The sequence below is a fragment of the Protopterus annectens genome, chromosome 12.part0 (assembly GCF_019279795.1).
Source record: "Protopterus annectens isolate FY-2018-M chromosome 12.part0, PAN1.0, whole genome shotgun sequence".
Taxonomy (NCBI): Eukaryota; Metazoa; Chordata; order Ceratodontiformes; family Protopteridae; genus Protopterus; species Protopterus annectens.
The window spans coordinates 536,711,538-536,732,862 of record NC_056746.1 but is presented as its reverse complement, the minus strand read 5'-3'; the positions used below and the strand labels follow the sequence as shown (position 1 = coordinate 536,732,862).

The 21,325-nt window shown below is 40.0% G+C and overlaps 1 protein-coding gene across 5 annotated transcripts in view; it reads right to left on the bottom strand.

Moving 5' to 3' along the window:
* Positions 1-21,325, bottom strand: part of PRKAR1B (protein kinase cAMP-dependent type I regulatory subunit beta) — a 2,005,749-nt gene that overhangs the window by 1,112,445 nt on the left and 871,979 nt on the right. For all 5 annotated transcript variants that reach the window (XM_044089686.1, XM_044089688.1, XM_044089687.1 and 2 more), the window contains one exon: positions 4,989-5,080. In XM_044089686.1, the coding sequence (XP_043945621.1) occupies positions 4,989-5,080 (92 nt within the window). The remainder of the gene's footprint in view (positions 1-4,988; positions 5,081-21,325) is intronic.

Here is a 21,325-nt window from a genome sequence, read left to right as displayed (position 1 = left end):
GCCCACTAACACCTTACACCCAGGCAGCTGCCTCCTTTACCCCACACTTGCTATACTACTGATTTTAATATTTAGACAATACCAACTACATAAGACTGCAGTAATATGAAGGTAACCAAAAGTATCCATAAGTAACTGAGACACATAATTCTGTACTAACTATAACTGACTGTCAGGAAGCCCCAGGTATAAGCTAAAGTCAAAATTAGCCTATAATCATCTCATGGGACATCTGGTAAAACTGCATCAATCTGCACTTCATGGACAGCTTCCTCTTACTCCATTTTCTCTGTCACAACAGCTTTCTTACTCCTTCAGTATCTCTCATGCTCAGTCAGCTTCACCTGTTGCTCTTCCATATGTTCTTCCAAGCCAGACTGAGCTTGCCTCCAGTCTACTGGTGTCAGACACAACTGCTCTCAAAGATGTCGTCTAAAGACCGTCTCCTCTATTCTGTCCTTAAGAAGCAGCTCTGGCTCTCCTATTATAATCCTTCAGAGTTAGTTACTTCTCTCCAAACTCTCATTCAGTATCATTTTCAAACTCTCCTGATATTAAACTCTGTCCTGAATGACTACACCATTGTGGTTTAAATCCTCTAATGTTTACCATCCAAGTATCTTACAGTCTGTCCCTTTACCCACCCTCCTGTCTCTTCTGCTAAACCATACCAGTCCTCCATCTTCCAGTATGAGAAATCATGTTCAGATATCTGTTGTGTGACTCCACTTTGATATAGAACATGGGGAACATAAGATGTCAAGTTACGTGCACCTTTTAAAAGACGCACTTAAAAGTTTTGGCAACCCTTTTCAAAGACTTACTAGTACTCATCTCCCAAATCGAGCAGGGCTGTACATAATAGCCCTTGTTTAAATTTGTGTCTACCAGTCCAGTCACCAAGACTAGCATTCATGGTAGACAAAGCAGTACTCTAAACTGCAAAGGAAAACTGCTCTCTAGGCCGGGAATATACTGAGTTAGGAACGTATCCCTCCAGCAATTGTTGTTTATTTGTTGGTGAAGAGTTAGATGCCCAACTCAGATATTTGCAGTGCCATTGATTCTGTAAAGAAAAAGGAGAGTGAATAAGATTTATCATCTTATTTGAAAAGTGAGAGACAGGTTACCTCAGAGAAGACACGATTACTGGGTATAAGGAGAGTACACTATATCTAAAGCCTTTAACTGTACTGGTTAAAAATCTCTAGAGCCATTCCAACTGAGTAGTATGCTAGGATTTATACATATAAAACATGTATGGTATTTGGTGATGGGGCTGATAAGGGAAGACTACAGTGATAAGATGACTTTTTCGGATCTTGGAGGTATTCCCTTGGAAATTAAATGGGCTATATAAAAGGATTTCCTGCTTATGGTGGAAACATGATGACCAAATAACACAAACGTATCCACATAAGTATACAGGTCTCTTATGACCATATTTGCCTGAAAAGGAGTATTATTCATAACATATGAAGTGGGAGCAGCTCTTCTGCTGAATACTACCACATGGTGCATTTTTTGTATTTAGCTTGCGACCATTTTTGGTACACTTCGTATGTGCATATTCATGTTAATTAATAGCGAATGTGTGGATAGTAGTGTCCAGTTTGCAGTTATCAGCAAAGTTGGTAACCCACACTACTGGGAGAATGGCTTGGATTTCTGCAACATGAATGCCAAATAAGAAAGGGCCCAGCACCGATAGTTGTAGTACGTCATTAGTTAAAATGTTACATTCATTGACACAACTTTTACAATCTAGGATCCATTTGATAGCTAATTTGCTGGACACTGTAGGGTCTTACATTATGTCAGTCTAATTTTTCAATAATACTAGCATGGGGGATAGCACCAAAGGTCTTGGTCAGGTTGAGATAAGCAGCATGCATGGAAAGACCATGGTCCACAGCCTGTGTAACCATTTCAAAGAAACATAAAAGGTTCACTAGAACCTTTCACAAAATCAAACTGACTAGAGTCTAGCTCACTTAAGCTGCTTTTGTCTGCAAAAATGAGTTCCGCTACGATACCTTCCCTGGCTTTCCATACAAGTTTGGTGAGGCTAATGGGCCTCTAATTACCTGGGTCTATATACGGGCTGCCCTTGTGTAGGTGAGACATAGTGACTGTTGTCCTGGCATCAAGCACAAACCCTGTGGATAGACTAAAACTGTACAGTTTAAGTAGAGGCTTGGCTAGTGCATCCTTGACACTGATGAGAATAAAGTCTAGTATGTCGTCTAGTCATCTGAAGTATTATTTTTAGCTTTTGACAAAGAGTGCAGGCAGACATCTTGAAGAATATTCTATCTTCAGACTAGTCGCAGTGTAATCTACTACATTTAACTAAATTATTATTCAGGAATGTTAAAGAAGGGATAATGCTAAAAAACTAAAAAAGTCAGGATTGTGATTGTCTCTTTCTTTAAGAGTGAACTGAGCTTGATGTTGAGAAATAATGTCTTATCAGTGCACTTACTCTCGAAGATACTAGAAAAAGTGGCACATCAACAATTCTCCAACTGTTTTGCACAACATAAGAGTCTCACAAACATAACATGGCTTCAGAAATGGACACAGTACTCACTCAGCCATAATGGAGTGTGTGGCCTGTGTCTCCACAAACTCATACAAAGGCCTTTGTACAATGGCCACCATCTTTGACTTCCTCAAAGTCTATGATCTCATAGATCAAAAACTGATGGTTCCATGACTAAAAGATGAAGGTTTTAGCACACCAGTACTGGAACGATTCATAAACCATCAGGAAAAAACTAATGGCATGGCAAAATATATTACCAGGCCCATACAGGTGAAACACAGGACTCCAAAATGACCCACTCTAGAGTCGCCCTCTTCTCAATGCATACCAATAGTCAGAATTGCATAAGAATGGAGGACAATTAGTCCAGTCCATGGATAACTTGACATTTATTCATTGGCCTCAAATCCCTGCTAAATTCACATCAACTGCAGATAAGGTTACATTCTCTAACAGACATGATTACAATCAATAGGTTGATTCTTAGGGGAAAAGAAAACTAATGCCATCTCCTCTGGCAAGCAAACTCATGATGCCACAGTCTTAGCCAGAACAAACACTCTTAAGACAGTAACTGTCCAAGTCAAGTAAACAAACTGCTGACACAAAATAACACCCAATGAAAATGACACAAAACCCCCCCCACAAAAATAGGTATTATAACTGACATGATACTTCAAGATAGCACCCCACCGCAGCTCTAAAGTATACTAACAGCAAACTGGGCGCACAATGTAAAATAAAATATTTTCTGCCACTAGAAGCCAGGCAGGTCATCGTACAGATCCTTCTTGTACCAAGACTCACATGTTTTACACTAGCTATGAGGAATTTTAATAGAATTTTGTTTCAAGAAGACAGTAGTGGCCGTAATAAAATTCCTAAATTTCTAGCCAACATTCATTCATCTACAAACCACTGTAATGTCCTTAGATAGGAAATTTGATGATCATCAAAAACTGAATGTTGTATGAACAGTAGGTATAAAAATAAAAGATACTACATTCGTTAAAAGAACTACCCAGATTTATCCAGATGAATTTCTTGACATAAATCATAAAAGGAAACATTGATGTTTTCTTCAAAAGCTACTACATACCACTGCCCACCAGTACAAGAATGAAGCCCTGTCTATGAGTTTGATGACCCATCTTCAATTAGCAGCATGGGAGCTTCAAGAACCATGCATGGGAAAGAAGGAAGTGAGTGACTCACACCAGCCTGTCCATTCGGGGATGTTCTTGGTTAATAACTGGTTCACTTCTTGGTTAATAACTACAGAGGTCTAAGTGTATAACAAGAAATGTTAAAGCTTCTGCAGCTATAAGCTGCAGTCATATGTGAGCCACATTCATAGCAGGTTAACATCTGTGGCTGCACATGTGCCTTATGTAAGTTACAAGTTACTAACAGGGGATGGAATTAGGTGTTGTGGCTCCACACCATTATGAACATCTTGACTGAAGCACCTGACACTCACCTCCTGGAGAAATGATACGGCGGATACAAATACCTCCCCAAGCAAGGAATAAATAGGCAGAATTGCTCTCACTTTGGTCAAAGAACATATGTGCCTGGCATTAACCCTTATGAAGGAACAAACTGGGTGATTAGGCATGGGGGAGGGTAACCTGAAATGAAAGTTGGGGTTAAAAAGGAAACTCTACAACACATAACAACATAACAAAACAAACTCCAAAACAATTTGAGACAGTGCCCCCTAATAACTTCCTATCTGCAGCCTGGAACAAGCTTTAGTCACATTTTCAGGCAATTTGAATGACTTCAAAGCTTTACTTAAAACTTGAACTTTCAATTCCCTGTCTGTCAGAAAATGAGCCCAGCCTGGATAATGCTCAACTGTACTTTTTAGTCCAGTAATAGTATCTATGCTCAAGAAATATAATGATGGATATACTCTATTTGCTAACTACCTCAACCTCTCCTGTAAGTTTAGACACAGTAGCATAAGTATGCATCTTCTTGTTTGTACTTGCACAATGCATTAATTGGATGTCATTTAGAACAAACAGGTACTAATGCATGTGCACATATTTGTGGTGATATACATATCTTGCCTACATATTTTTTCTGTCTTACTCCTTTTATTACAACTTTTCATTGTTGTGCTGCATTTTATACTTTTTTTAATCTGTGGAAGTTTTACTCCCTAGGTCACTTTTATGAAAGAGTTCTGCCCAGCAAAGTCAAGCCAATTAACAAAATATTAAGCCAAGTGGGACTGACTCAGTACAGAAAACACATCAGTTGATCGCATCACCCACTATAACCAATGCAATAGATTATACAGAAAACACCACAGACAATCTGACTGTGTTGGTACAAGATGTAAGGGTGAACAAATAACTATTTCAAACATTACTGTTTACTCCAGAATGGCAAACCAAGAGAAATGCAATACAAAATGTTTATACTGTACCTTCTTTCATTGTCATCCAGATGAGCAAAAAGTACATTTTTGGAGATAGCCTTTGCCAAAGCAGTCATAGTCTTATAATCCTTTGGTATAACCTAAAAAAAAAAAAAAGAATCGGAACAGTTATCTCAAACTTTAGAATTACAATGCTATGTGATGGTATCTTTGTCTGATACTAAAGTGTAAATGCCCAATCACTAACCATGTTTTCTATCTGAGTGGTCAATGTGACAAGAAGTGGTAAACATACAGGATAGCAACAACAATGTATAAAGTCGAAAACTAATTTTTCTTTAAGTATGCCAGGATGAAAAAACACAGCATCAGTATTTCAAAATAAATACTGTCGGCATAAATAGAGTACTTCAGTCATAAATTCATTTATTTGCTGCTATCAATCTACCCTCTGTAACTTGATTACTTCACCAATATCTGCATCACTCTGATTTCCTCTGTACTTAATGTTAATAAAATTCCTATCCATGTGAAGCAAAGCTCACCCCTAACCATATTCAAATGTAATTTGAACCAGTGGATGGAAAATCACAAATTTATCCCTGGTTTGGCACCCATGTCCCTAACGAACAGGTGCATCCTTGTGAATGCTTGATGTGTACAAGCCTATATTACACCTTGTAAAATTCCTTTGGGTAGACACATGTCAGCAATACTTTAGTAAATTTAGGTAAGCTTAGCTAAACTTAAAATGGCTCTTAGGCCTATAGCCTAGAAACTCCACCTATGAACCTATAAAAGAATGAAGACAGTTGAAGTCAGCCTGTGAGGCAGCTGGCAGGGCAACAGTACAGGACTCCACAGTGATATCATGTAAAAGCTACATCTTCTGGTTGATATCTATATACTAATATGGACTTCACTAACCTAGGAAACTTACCACAACAGAGTTAATGGAATCCCATTCCTGACAGGAATCTACAGAAGCCACTGTCAAAAGCTGAAGGTCACATGCACAGAAGAGAAGTTGCCATTTTCCATGCATGCATAAATTACTCTACTCACTCATCAGTTCCTTCCAGTTCAAGGGTAGCTATGCCTGCCCCTTTAAAGTCAGGGAAGTGCACAGAAAAATATATGAATTTTAATTCATACAAATATAAAACAGCCAATACGGAAACAACTGCAACTTACAGCCAATTAAAACCCCCATAATGGAGTTTCCGTCTCGCTGAGGTGGAATGACCTTGGATTTGATTGCACAAAATGGGGTGGTGCAGCAGGCAGTATGTGTGCACGTGTATATGTCTGTCTCTGTATGTAGGCATGTGTTTATGGTGAGGGGGCACTACACAGTTTGACATGGTGGTGGAACACTTAAATGATTCACATCTTAATGCAACATGCAAGGATACAGAGCAAGCTCTAGGCAGTGCCAGTGGTAGAAGCTATGAATAACAACAAATGGCAGAGAAGTACAAACCCAGTTTCAGAAGTACACTAAGGTCAGAGTCTTGACCTCCTACAAGAAGCAATGCTTAACAAATGGTATGTGAAGACATCTGGATAACAGCGGCACAAATCACTGTATGTCCATTAAAATAACAAAAAGCATTACAGTTCTGTGCTAATTCCTCACTGTTCATACCCCCATGAAACCAACGCAGAGCTTGTGAAATATTTGCTCGAGCAGTATTTAGATAAACTTGTACTTCTCTTTCCAACAGAAAAGGAAACAAGAAATTGTTTAGACTTTCTACAGACCTCTATAAATGACCACTAAAACACAAAACAACGCTTTCTCACTGGCATTTGGCACACACAAAGATTTATTCACACACCAGCTTAAGACAGAGAAAGGATGAAAAGAAAGGAGGCTTTTTATATTTCAAAAATTCAAACCTGCTGATGTCCAACAGTGTACAGTTCTGACATCCTCATGGTTGAACTGAAAAAAGCAATAAACAACTTTCCACAAGCACATACTGTGCTACATGAAAGGGTAAATAGGAAGGCAAAAAAAGTCTACCCAAAATTAAGTTTGGGTGCCAAAGCCAATCAGGGGAATTAAATGATTCAAACTGAAAAGTAGCCTCACAAACTGTCCAAGCTGTTTCCGTATCACTGGAATAAATCACCCTGAGAACAGCCACTTGATTTAAACAAGACAGCCACTGAAAACTTCTTAATGGGGACCCTCCTTCCTGAGATGTAATGACCTCAGATTTGATCATATAAGGTGTGACGGTACAGCAGGCGCTACTCCCCACATGGTGACTATATCTAATCTTCCAGGTTCCACTGATTTGTTTTGGCTGCAGCAGCTTTTCAGCTACCAAGGTTCTCACCTGACTTAGACCCACAGCTGCATAATGTGATAGTATCAATAGCAACTAGGCAGGCACATACAGCAAATGTATACGCTATAGATCATATTTAAACACCAAAGCAGGAAGGTATACTAGGTGCTGTACAGTTGAGGTCAGGGATTCTGATGTTATTTAAAATGAAAAAAGATGCAAAGTTTTGAAACACGTTCATTGTGAAGAAAAGGTAATCCTAACAAATTGTTTCCAAGTTGTTACCAAGACAAAGGTGTGGTGCCTTACATGCCTCTCAGTCAGGAATTCCTACATCATTCAGTATAAAGTGACACACAGTCAGAAAAGGCAAGGCTCCTTTTGGTCTGCATCACTGAGTCTGGAAAGGGATGTGAGATGGCAGTAATTCATATGGTAGGGTTGCACCATATTTAATGAGGTCAAAGGAGACCATGAGGAGAATCACAGATAAGTCATCACAAGTGGTCACAGGGCAACAGTGGATATACCACAGCAGCTTGGAACTGTGTTCTGGACCCTCAAGAATGACATTAACAAATGAAGAACCTAAAACAGCAGTGAAGAGAAATGGATCACTGTAATCTCAATACTAAAATGCACAGCTAATATTTATCTCTGAGAAGAAAAAAAATGCATTTAATTCATTTTTTTAAGTCCCACTGTCAGTAATTCCTTTTTCTGGGGTACCCAAAGAATATATAAATCAATTATGTATATAAATCAATTATTTACATAAGAAAAATGAGAAAGTACAGTTTTGTACCTACCATAAATGTAGATGTTCGAGGATCCACATTGCTGCAGTCCTAACTATTGGGTAGTCCGCTGTCCAGTCGGCCCGAATACCAAAGTATACGGCTGACGTCGGTCAGGGCGCATTAGACTGACGTCAGTACGTCAGGGTACTAATGCGCATGACCGACGTCATATCCTCAGTCTTTTTTGCCGCATGGTCCGATGCAGAAGCAGTTTTGCGAGTGCAGGTTGGCGTTCTGAAATTTTCTGAAGTCGGAGTTTCGGTCAGTAATGGGCCCTCTTTTGTTTGGTATTTACTTCTCAGAACTTGAGGGTAAAACAAAGGGGCTGTGGTTGACCAGGTTTGTTGATGACTGCAAACTTGGCACAACCACCGACTCCCCAAATTATGTCAGTGTACTCCAACAGGGGCTTACACAGACCAACAATTGATGCCAAAGTCATAGACTCAAACTAAATGCAAAAAAGTATCATCCCTTTCAATGTCCCTACTAACTCTCAAATAAACAATGATACCTTAAGTATGAATGCTGTACTGAGGGATGTGGGCATACAAGTAGATTGTGACCTAAACTTTGACCAACATGAATCCACTGTAGTAAGAAATGCATTTTACATTGCACATTTGATTAGCAAGGAAATAGCCAAAACAGCAAAAGAAGTTATAACCTCCCTATACTCATCCCTTATCAGGCCCATAATTGAGTATAACACCCCCTTTGTTATGTACCGTACCAAGTACTGCAGCAAGAGACCACAGAGATTTTTAAAGAAGAAAATCCAGGGTCTTCAGCACATGACTTACACAGCCAGGCTGAAGTCTTTGTCACTGTACTCAGTAGCATATAGGCTGCTTAGGGCAGGCTTGTGCCTGGCTTACACAGCAATCTCTGACCCCAACTTGATGAAGTTGCTGCACATAAGTCAAATGGAATTAGAATTACCCACTCCAGTGACTTAATTCTGGCCTGCAATTTAAATAGAACATGCTGAAGAGACAAATTCATCTCAAAGAGGTTGCCCCTTCTCTGGAATAGGCTACCAATTCATGTTAAGCACAGCACCTCTAGGACACTGTTCAAAAGGAGCCTGAATGAATGGATGAAGAACTGCAAATTCTTGCTGGGAATAGCTTCCACATCCCTCTTGGACATGGGCAGTCATTACTAATAATAATCTTACACAATAACTAGACCTTTTCTCTTGAAATAAAATGGGTGTAATAGGCTAGGCTTAAAAACGACCCTCAGGTCAATAGCCTAGTAACTTCCTATGAAGCTATGGGCCAGTGTGTGACTGTTACAAAGCCCTGGCTCAATAAGCTACTAGCCAGTGTCTAGTTGCCCAACTTGAGTTACCTGGGATAGCTCTGACCAAAATCTGGATGTAAAAGTCAATGAACCTGCCAAAATATGGACTAAGAATTCCTACACTCAGTGTAGGTTTACTGACAGGACGCAGCTCGGAAGTGGATGGCATAATGGTAAGGAGGAGGCTGGGCATCCTATATATCCAGGAGACAAGATGGAAGGAAAGGTAGTGCAGCAGAGGTAGTCTGGCGTCTACTACTCAAGAGGAGGACAGGCTAGAAATGGTGTGGGAATTTTGATGAGAGAGAGGCTTCAAAGGCAGTGAGGGATGTCATTAGAATTAGTGACAGGCCCATGGAAATCTAAAGCAGGACAACATGAACTGGTGCTGATGACAGGTGACCTGAATGCACATACATCAGAACAGAGAGAACAGGATATGCGGACTGCCTGGGTACACGTAGGTGGGGCAACAGCAATAAAGAAGGAGAGGCCAGTCTACTCCAGCAAATGGCTTTACAGTAGCCAACACATGGTCACAAGATCACATACAAGAGTAGCCAACATGCAACTTAGGTACACTTCCTCCTAGTATAGGACACTTGGGCAGAATCAGTGATTGCAAAGTCATCCCCAGTGAAACAGTCGGCCCACAGCAGAAACCACTGATTGCCACAATCAGCTGCAAGCAGTGATCAGAAAAGGCCAACAAAGACCAGACTGAAGACCTCAAAGATGACTGGAGAAAAAGTACAACAGTTCAAGGAATTACTTGTGGCTCTAGCACCCCAAGAGAAGGAGGAAATGGGTGGATTTTAAAAAGAATGGCAGTGCTTTAAAATAGCATGTGTGAGGACTACAGAATAGGTATGTTGCTCAGCCAGGTATGGAAATAGTAAAAAATCCTGAAGTGGCACCACAGCTGAGGCTGTATAAAAAACAACTAAAGCATAAAAGCAAACGTAATTTAATTAGAAAACAAACAACAGGCCTGAGTATATAGATGAGCGCTTTCGGCAAAACTTTGCCTTCTTCAGATCATATAGTACAAAGGTCCATATTGGTTAAAATAACAATAAATAGCCAATTATATTAGTTACAACTGACACACCTTCAAGAATTAACAAATCAAAATGCCAAGCATAAAATAAGGAAGTATAACAGCAAAAAATGTATCTGACCAATCCTAAACTAGGAAGGGTTCTAATGACCAATAACGAGACAGTTCCTGGATTGGAACAATAACATTGGAAAAACTTATTAAAAACAAACAATGTGAAAAGATCTTATATAATTGTGTGTATGTCATGAAAATGTAACCAGTAAACTTCTTGGTACTTTGTGATCAATATATGTATATAATAAGTACATGGATGCTTAAGTCCGCCCACTTTCGCGGCTGTGGACAGTGTTTACACAATATTACTGAAAAAAGGTCCTCATTCACAGTAAGGGTAAACAGAGTAATAAAAACATAAACTACCCATCTGGGATATTTGATTCTTGTTTAGGATACTAATGGACAATGGAAAATAGAAAACAAAGTCACGAATTCTAATATGAAGCAGCCCGCATTTGCGGTTACGGCTATTCAAAAGTTAGATAAGCCAGTCAATAATTTACTTAGATTATAAGCAACCAATCAGTAAATTGGCCCATCAGAAAATAGAAAATAAAGTCATGAATTCTAATATGAAGTTGCCTGCATTCGCGGTTACGGCTATTCAAAGCATTAGTTAGATAAGCCGATCAATAATTTACTTAAATTATAAACAACCAATCAGGTATATTGGCCCAAACCCTGCAGTAAAACTTATACAGAGCTAAAGGACTATGACGGACACTGCCCGTTTTCATGGCTATGGCCATTTCTGTATACGAAGTTGGAAACAGGCAATGAATTTGATTGAGTAATGGTCTGCCTTTCCACGATTTATTTAAAAGCTAGACAGAGTTTTGTACAAGTCTAAAGCTGTCCGCAATTGCGGCTACCGCTGTTTTCACAAATATAACTAGGGACAATCAGAACAGCTGTTGAAGAGTGATAGCCAATCAATATACAAGTTAGGTCACTTGTAGCCAATCAGTAAATCGGCCAAAACTCTACAGTTAACTTTATGCAAGCTCAGAAGACTGAGCACAAAGACTGTCCGTTTTCACGGCTACAGCCCTTTCCACATACAAGATTAATGTTTGATGTTCACTAGAAATATTGTTAGTCATAATGTATTAAAATGTTCAAGAAAGTACATAGGTGCATATAAAGCTAATTGTAATGGGTAGAGGGAGACCATTCGTATTCACTTCTAAGTTTACTGCCGCATTCGCGGTTGAGATCGAACTATAAGTGCTGGCTAAATGGCAGTCAATCAGTAGTTTAGGCAAAGTATATGTAAATTAAGAGGCAAAGGCCATCCGCATTCGCGGATATGGCCTTTTCCGCATTTGCGGTAGGGGCCAATCGAATCAGATAAACAAATATCATGGCGAATCAACAAAAGGTCAATGGAATCTCAGGTGGGTTTCACTCAGCAAATCCGTAACTCAACCAATCAATAGGAAGCATAAAAAAGGGAGAAAATCAACCCAAGCCTTATGCAAAATCAAAGACTAAGGTCAGACCCCATCCGTTTTCATGGCGACGGCCCTTTACACATAAAAACTGATGTTTGAAAAAATGAAGTTAGTGATGATATATTAAGATTTTCAGGAAAATACAAAAGTGCATATAGAGCTAATTTAATGGGTAAAGTGAGATCGTCCTTATTCATTGCTGTGGTCACTTCCGTATTCACAGTTGAGATCAAGTAATAGGTGCTGGCTAAATGGCAGTCAGCCATTCATTAATTCAGTCAAAACTTATGTGGATGGAAAAGCAAAGACCGTCCGCATTAGCGGCTATGGCCTTTTCTGCATTTGCGGTGGGCCAATCAAATTAGGCAATCAGATACAGTGGCCAATCAACAAAGGGTCTATGGGATCTCGATTGGGTTTTGGTCAGCGAATCTGTAACTCAGCCAATGTTTAGGGAACATGAAGAAAAGAGCAAATTAACCAACACAGAAATCAAACTAATAGGACCCTCATTAAATGAAACATGGAATATATAGATATTAATGAGTACTTAGGGATATAAATATATGTAGAACTAGTTGGATAAGTACAACATGGCTGTGGCACATAAGATGTGGTGTGTTACAAGCTAATAATATAACATAAATTCTATCTGTGTCAATGCTTATATGATAGCGTCTTTTATGAATAATATAGAACAAGTAAATGAACCTACAGCAAGGAACATATCAATTTACATGGTGTACAAGTGTATAAATTACTTTAGAAACACAAATTAAGGCTGATAATCCTTGAAGAAAATATTAACCAATATTCCTGAAAGTATTCCAAAATACAGAAGTTGCATTTGCGTACATTGCAACCAATGAACACTGCAAAATAAGAAAATAAACAAATCACATATTTGACTAAGCAAAATAATGTGTATTACTGTCTCTAAAATCAAGAAAAAAGGCATATCTATCAACATATAAGCACGTTCATGGTTACTTTTAAAGGAAATGCTTCTCAGTTAACATTATTGAGAATTATATCAGTTGTGTTAAACCCAATAATGGACTTGAAACGAAAATATGTTATAACTATGCTAAAAAAAAAAAAAAGAAATGAAAACAGTACTGAGGAGGATATATAAACTGCCATCTTTAAAGCAATAATTATAAAACAATAATTAAAATGCCTAAAAATAATCAGTTTCCTAAGTAAGCAAATACATTATAAAGCTCATAAGCGTTAAGAAGGGACAAAGTCAGTCTATCCCATTGCTTATTTAGGAACAATATGATATTCTCTGCTTGCGGCACATTCAAAAGATAGAAGCACCACTGTCAACACAAACATATTCAAAATAATACTCTTGGAAAAAGAGACTAGAATAATGCAGTAATTATCAATTAAAATTCAAGATTGTCAATCTTATCAGTTCTAAATAAACTCAATGTAAACTAAGATGAGCCAGTTCAATTGGCATCCTAAATAAACTTAAGGACAACCTATAAAATCAGAATACATAGAAAATTAAACAATGTAGTAATTTTTGGATTGAAAAAGCAATTTAAAAATCATTTGTTTGTTTTGAGACATCTATTTTTTAAGAGCTGGTTTAAGGGGTATCAGGCTACTGAGGCCTGGAGCACGGGTACTTCTCAAATTCGTAATCCATTTCATTTCGCAATGTTCAGTACAATGAGAACAGCCCCCTCCCCTGGGTGTTGGCTGGAGGACCTTAATTGCTCTAAACAAAAATCTATGTGTTGGGTAAAGTGCAATGTGACCAGCAAGACTGTTATGTGGGTCACTTTTGGAAATGTCTCTAATGTGTCGCAAGATTCTATTCTTAAATTGCTGAGCAGTCGTTCCAATATAGAAAGATGAGCATTCACAGCATGTTGCTAGATAGACTAAATGCTGTGTATTGCAGTTGGCTTTTGCTTTAAAACAATAAGTCCTATTGGTAATCGGATACACAAAGGAATTATTTTTGTCAATGTATTTGCAAGCTTTGCATCTTCCACACTTGTGTGTGCCTTCACTGATGCTTTTCCATCCACGTAGGTTTTGGCTGAATTAATGATTGGCTGACTGACATTTAGCCAGCACCTATTACTTGATCTCAACCGTGAATGCGGAAATGACCGCAGCAATGAATAAGGATGGTCTGCCTTTACCCGTTAAATTAGCTCTATATGCATTTTTGTATTTTCAAGAAAATCTTAATACATCAGGACTAACATTGTTTTTTCAAACATCAGTTTTTGTGTGTAAAGGGCCGTAGCCGTGAAAACAGATGGTCTCTGCCCTTAGTCTTAGATTTTGCATAAGGCTTGGACTGATTTTCTCCCTTTTTTATGCTTCCTATTGATTGGCAGAGTCACAGACTTGGTGACCAAAACCCAACTGAGATTTCATTGGCCTTTTGTTGATTGGCCATGGCCATGATATTTGTTTATCTGATTTGATTGGCCCCTACCGCAAATGTGGAAAAGGCCATATCTGCAAATGCGGACAGCCTTTGCCTCTTAATTTACATAGACTTTGGCTGAACTACTGACTGGCTGACTGCCATTTAGCCAGCACCTATAGTTTGATCTCAACCACGAATGCGGAAGTGATCACAGAAGTGAATACGAATGGTCTCCCTCTACATGTTACAATTAGCTTTATATGGACCTATGTACCTTCTTGAAAATTTTAATACATTAGGACTAACAATATTTCCAGTGAACATCAAACATTAATCTTGTATGTAGGAAGGGCCGTAGGCTAGTCTCTGTTCTCAGTCTTCTGAGCTTGCATAAAGTTAACTGTAGAGTTTTGGCCGATTTACTGATTGGCTACAAGTGACCTAACTTATATACTGATTGGCTATCACTCTTCAACAGCTGGTCTGATTGTCCCTAGTTGTATTAGTAGATACAGCCGTAGCTGCAATTGCGGACAGCTTTAGACTTGTACAAAACTCTGTCTAGCTTTTAAATAAATTGTGGATAGGCAGACCGTTACTCAAATTCAATGTCTGTTTCCAACTTCGTATACGGAAATGGCCATAGCCGTGAAAATGGACGGTCTCCGTCATAGTCCTCTAGCTCAGTATAAGTTTTACTGCAGAGTTTGGCCGATTTACTGATTGGTTGTTTATAATTTACGCAAACTGACTGGCTTATCTAACTAATGCTTTAAATAGCTGTAACCGCGAATGCAGGTGGCTTCATATTAGAATTCATGACTATTTTCTATTTTCCGATGGGCCGATTTACTGATTGGTTGCTTACAATCTAAGTAAATTATTGACTGGCTTATCTAACTTTTGAATAGCTGTAACCGCAAATGTGGGCAACTTCATATTAGAATTCATGACTTTATTTTCTATTTTCCATTGTCCATTAGTATCCTAAACAAGAATCAAATACCCCAGATGGGTAGTTTATGTTTTCATTACTCTGTTTAACCTTACTGTGAATGAAGACCTTTGTTCAGTAATATTGTGTAACCACTATCCACAGCCTCGAAAGCAGGCAGACTTAAGCATCCATGTACTTATTATATACATATATTGATCACAAAGTACCAAGAAGTTTACTGGTTACATTTTCATGACATACACACAATTATATAAGGTCTTTTCACATTGTTTGTTTTCAATAAGTTTTTCCAATGTTATTGTTCCAATCCAGGAAATGTCTTGTTATTGGTCATTAGAACCCTTCCTAGTATAGGATTGGTCAGATACATTTTTTGCTATTATACTTCCTGATTTTATGCTTGGCATTTGGATTTGTTAATTTTTGAAGGTACGTCAGTGACTGGCTATTTATTGTTATTTTAACCAACATGGACCTTTGTACTATATGATCTGAAGAAGGCGAAGTTTCGCCGAAAGCGCTCATCTATGTACTCAGGCCTTTTGTTTTCTAATTAAATTATGTTTGCTTTTATGCTTTAGTTGTTTTTTATACAGCCTCAGTCATGGTGCTGCTTCAGGTTTTTTCACTGTTTTTGCTCCGTTTTTGACTTGAAAAGGCTTCAGCATGAGTAGGATATATACTTTTTACTAGGTATGGAAATAGGTTCTATACTATATAATCAAAAGTTCAACTTTGCAAATGTCCATTCATCGAACTGAAAACAGCTAATGTTCACTTCAGAGAACGTGAACTTCAGTGAATTTCTAAAATAGGGAATGGCATAAGTTGGCCAGCATTGCAACCATCAGACAAACTGCAGTATGTCAAACCCACCCGGGGGTGGGGGGGCTGCACTCCCGACACCCTCATAACTATATATATACCAAGTCCAAGATCGCACTACAGTGGGGAAAAGGGCAAATTTTCTGATTTTGCTCAACTAATGCTATTCCCTGTTTTAGAAAATCGCTGAAATTCATGTTCACTGAAGTGCATGTTCACTGTTTTCAGTTCGATAAATGGAGGTTCGTGGAGATGAACATCTGATTATATGATACAGACCCATGGAAATAAGGTACATAAGGAAGCTGGTGGTGGAATGCAGAAGTCCAGGAAGTAAAATCAAAAGAAAGGAGAGAAGGAAAAAGTGAGACACAGAAAAGATGGACCAAACACTAAAGGTTGGCTAACAAAGAAGCTAAGAAAGGAGATGCAATAATAAAGAACAGGGCATCGGAGGCACTCTACTGGCTTCTAGAAAGGGACTCGGCAGGTGGCACAAAGAAACTATATCAGGTTGCAAAGCAAAGACAGAAAGTTAAAGAAGATAGTCAGACAGCCTTCATAAGGGATGCCAGCAACAGAAGATAGTCAGGCAACCTGTACAAGGGATGCCAGCAACAACCTGCTCACCAGTCCACAGAACATCACATGCAGGCGGAAGGAGTACTTTCAGCTGCTTCTGAATGAAAACAATTCCACACAAGCTGCACTGCCTCAGACACAGCCTGTGATGAGAGAATAAAAGGAGTCCACTCTAGAAGAAGTAAGAATAGCACTATGGAAAATTAAGCCAGGGAAAGGATGGGTTAGTCCTGAGGGAAACCCTGTCAGCCTGGAAAATAATGAAAGGCTCCACCGCCATTAGTGCCTGTAACTCAGACACTCTTCTTGCTGAAGTAATAGCTAGAAGTACGGCTGTTTTCCAAGAGAGGAATTTTAACTCTGCTGAAGCAGCAAGTTCAGGGGGGGATGTGAGCTTCTCCAGTATAAAGTTAAGGTCACAGGCCAGGGTGGGAGCTCTCCTAGGGGGCCTTACATTGTAACTCCTCTCAGGAACTGTTTGATGACAGGGTGAAAAAAGAGAGGTGGCTCAGCATTATAATGAGCTGAGATGGCAGAGGCATAAATCTTAATGGATGAGAAGGATAGGACTCTGTGGAGCAGCTCTGCTAGGTAATGAGAATGAGTTCCCCCTGCTTGTTTATGTACCACATAACTGTGGTGTTGTCTGTCTTTATCAGGAGCTGTCCTGGAAGGATAAGGTATTTGAAGGCAGTCAGAGCATTCTGTACAGCTAGCATCTCTTTCTGATCGATATGCAGGGGAATTTGTTCTGGGTTCCATTTGCCTTGAATGAATTTGCCTGCCATGTGAGCCCAACATGCATAGTCTGATGCATTTGTTGTCAGGGTTTGGGCGGTGAGGGGTTGAGTGAAATGAAGTCCCTTGTTGTGGTTGCATGCCTCTGCCCGCCAAAGGAACTCTGCCATTAGACAAGGTATGATAGGAATCGCTGTTTCCAGGTCCTGAGAATGTTGACATCAGAGACTTTATAAGTACCACTGAAGTTTCCTCATATGCAGTCTTGCATATGGAATTAGCAGAATGCATGAGGCCATGAACCCTAGGGCTTGCAGTATTTTCCTTGCAGATAGCTAGGTTTTGGTGGCCATTAGATTGAAACCTGCTTTTCTGGAGTGAGGAATGCCATCTGGGAAGTTGTGTTCAAGCTTGCTCCCAGGAATACAATTTGTTGGCTGGGCACCAGTTGTGATTTCTTTTCGTTGATGGTGTATCCCAATGAAGTTAGAAGTCTTTTTACAAATGCCAGGTGCTGAAGTAGCAATTCCTGACTGTCTGCCTGAATCAGGCAATCATCCAAGTATGGGTAAATTTGAATATTTCTCTGCCTGCAGTATGCAATGGCTGGAGCCAGGCACTTTGTGAATACTCTGGGCGCAGTAGATAAGCCAAAGAGAAGTGCAGAGAACTGACAGTGCACAGAGCTTGCCCTGAAACGTAGATATTTCCTGCAAGACTCCCTTATCAGGATGTGCAGATAAGCTTCTTTTAAGTCTAGGATGACTAACCAGGCATCCTTGACTAGCATAGGAAGAAGCTGTTGCAGTGCAAGCATTTTTAATTTTGGGACCACAAGAAAGGTGTTCAGAATTGACAGATCCAGGATAGGGCGCCAAGAGCTCTCTTTTCTGGGCACTAGGAACAGTCTGGAGTAGAAATCCTGTCCCCTTTGTTTTAATGGAACAGGCTGAGCAGCCATTAATATAGAGAAGGGAAAGTACTTGCTTTAGAGCCTCTGCCACTGGTTTGGCGGAAGGTCTGGCAACCCACTTGGGGATGACAGTGAGTGGAACTAGAATCTGTATCCCTGGAGTAAACTGTTTAAAACCCATTGGTCCTGAGTAATGGACATCCAGTTTTTTGCATGAATGGTGAGTTTTCCTCCTAGGGGCGCAAGTACTTAGGCATGGCTGGGAAGGATAATTGGAAAATCATTGTGAACTTTTTCCCTAAGGGGGTGGCTTACCACTCCCTGTTTTTGAGGTGGGAACACTCCATTGTTTAGATCTCTGCATACCCTGAGACTGTAGTCTTGGGGTCTGTTTTCCCCTTGGTTTGGACTGAGAAGGCCTGGAAGGGACTGGAAAGGACCAGTTTTTTTGAAGGCCAATGCCTACTGAATCTACGTGGCTGCACCTGTAAGAAATCTTTAACAGTTTGCATAGATTTAGCTTTTTCTTCCATCTTTTTAAGAACTTCTTCTGCTTTTGTGCCAAACAAACGATCCTGATTTAATGGAGAATCTAGTAAGTTTGCTTTGACATGGTCTGGCAAGACTTGTTCCTTCAGCCAAGCATGCCTTCTCAGTACAGACCCAATGACAGCAGCCCTGCAAGATGCTTCTAAGGCATCAAACCCGCACTGCAGAGTATGTTTACTACCTTGGTTTGCAGAATGCAATAACTCTTGTAAATCTTTATTTTCGGCACAATCTGGAAGTAACACCATTTTTTGTTTAATTAGTTCCATAATATGTTGCTGGTACTTCAAGCATGTGAATCTGACAAAGCCCTGATGGCAAGAGTTGCAGAAGTATATACCTTCTTACCCCATCTGTCCAAGGCTCTGGAATCTCTATTAGAGGGAGTAGGGTTTTTGGCTGTAGTAGCCTTAATGCCTTTAGGTCCCTGGGAAATGGTCTCTAGATCTGCAGTAGGATTTTTAAAGAGAAATTTGTGAGAGTCAGGTACTCTGTAGTACCTGTCAGGTTTTCTAGGAGCTGGTGTTAAAGTGTCAGGAGTAAGACTGGAGTCCATGAAGACATCATCTGCAATATCCAGGACAGGGGGTATTGCTAGATGCCTGTGTTGAGGCAAATCTAAAAATTCCCCGAGTCTCTTTTTGGACTGAGGATAGTCCTGCCATTCCCAGCAGAAATGCTCTCAAGGTATGCAAGGTTTCACCAAAAGAAAAATCCTCTGGAGGGGAGGCAGAGGGAATGGATTCTTCTGGAGGGGAGGCAGAGGGAATGGATTCCTCTACATCTGAATCCTCAAAGGTAGAAAAGGGTATGTTCCTGGTAATCAGAAGGGTCAGAGTCATCAGACTCCTGGTCTGTAGAAACAGAAGGAAATTCAATTATTTGTCTTTTTAGCAGGGGAAGGCTGGCTTCCCTTAATTAGAGTAATAAGGTCTTCAGCCATTCTAAGCATTTGTTTTTGTGGCATGGGAGCTTGAGCATGCACTTTGGACGTCAGTTTTCTAGGCGTAGTGCAAACTCTGGGCTGGAGAAACTCGGTAGTTTTAGTTAAAAAAGAAGTTGTCGGTTTAATAAGAATATCGGTAGGTCGGAAAACACTCTCAGAAGCCGGTGCCTGCACAGCGGCTCCGGACCCATCCAAGGTAGAGACATCCGCAGGTTCCATAGTTGAAGAAGCATCTTGCAGCATACCGGACTCCGATTGGGTCTCAGCAGAGGCCTGTGAATCTGTAGAAGCAGGCATCAGGGGCTGCAAAGGCGCCTCACTGAGTACCGATGGACTGGCGACTAGCTTAACGGAAGCGTCATCGGCAGTTTTACCTACGCGTTCTGTCTCTGTCTTTGCGCTTTTTCGTAAGATCGGTAGTCGTATGGCTTACCAAAGCTATTTCAGAATACGGAGAACGAGAGCGAAAGCTACAAAAATAGCCTGACAATGAATGGTACGGGCATTAAACAAGGCACAAAACTGACAGCGAGGGACGTCGTGGTCTGGGCCTAAACAGGTGATGCAGTAAAAATGAAAATCTCTATGAGGTATTTGCTTTCCACAGGCAAGACAATTGTTAACTTTTTCAGACATTGGTTAGAGCAAGAATAAAGAATCCCCAACGGGGTACTTAGCTTTAAAAGACTTCAGGTCTGAAACTCGAAAAACGAAAATTTCAGGTAGCGGCCGACTGGCACTTGCGAACTGCTTCTGCTTCGGGCTCCTTCTCGGCAAGAAAGACTGACGTAATGGCATCGGCTGCATGTTTTATACCCCTGACGACCTGATGTCATGGAAGGGGTGACAGCATCCGATGCAGAAATCCCAAGACTCTTGTATTCGGGCCGGCTGAGGGCTACCTGCAGGGAGACAACCAAAGTGTGATGAATGCAACAGTGAAACATGAAGAACATCAAACTACAGTGGTTTAGGAACATATACAGAAAAGCAGAAGACAATCTGGTGAATATGATTTGGGACAGACAGGAGGAAGGTAAGAGAAAACAAGACTGTCCAGTAAAGAGGTGGATGGACTGTGAGAGAAGATCTGTGACAATCAGGCATGAGTGTTTAAGAAGGCAGGAGTGTGGTAGTGAATGAAGACAGATGGTGACTGTTAACACAACATCCTGACCCCATGCAGAACATCAGAAAAAGGGGGTTGATGATGATGATGATTATGACTTACAGCAGACACTAAAATGGCATCAGCCTCCTCACTGGCTGTAGCACAAACGGACAGCCTATATGATAAGTATGGACAGAAATGCAGGCATGGGAAATAGTCTAGCTGTGTTCATGCCAAATCATAGAGGAAAGCTAGCACTGACAGTGGGAATGTCTGTAGTGTGTCTTGTATTGTTTCTGCCACATCGCACATCATACATTACAAATACATATTTGAAAGCAATAGTATTTTATGAACAGAACAGGTTAAATAAATGA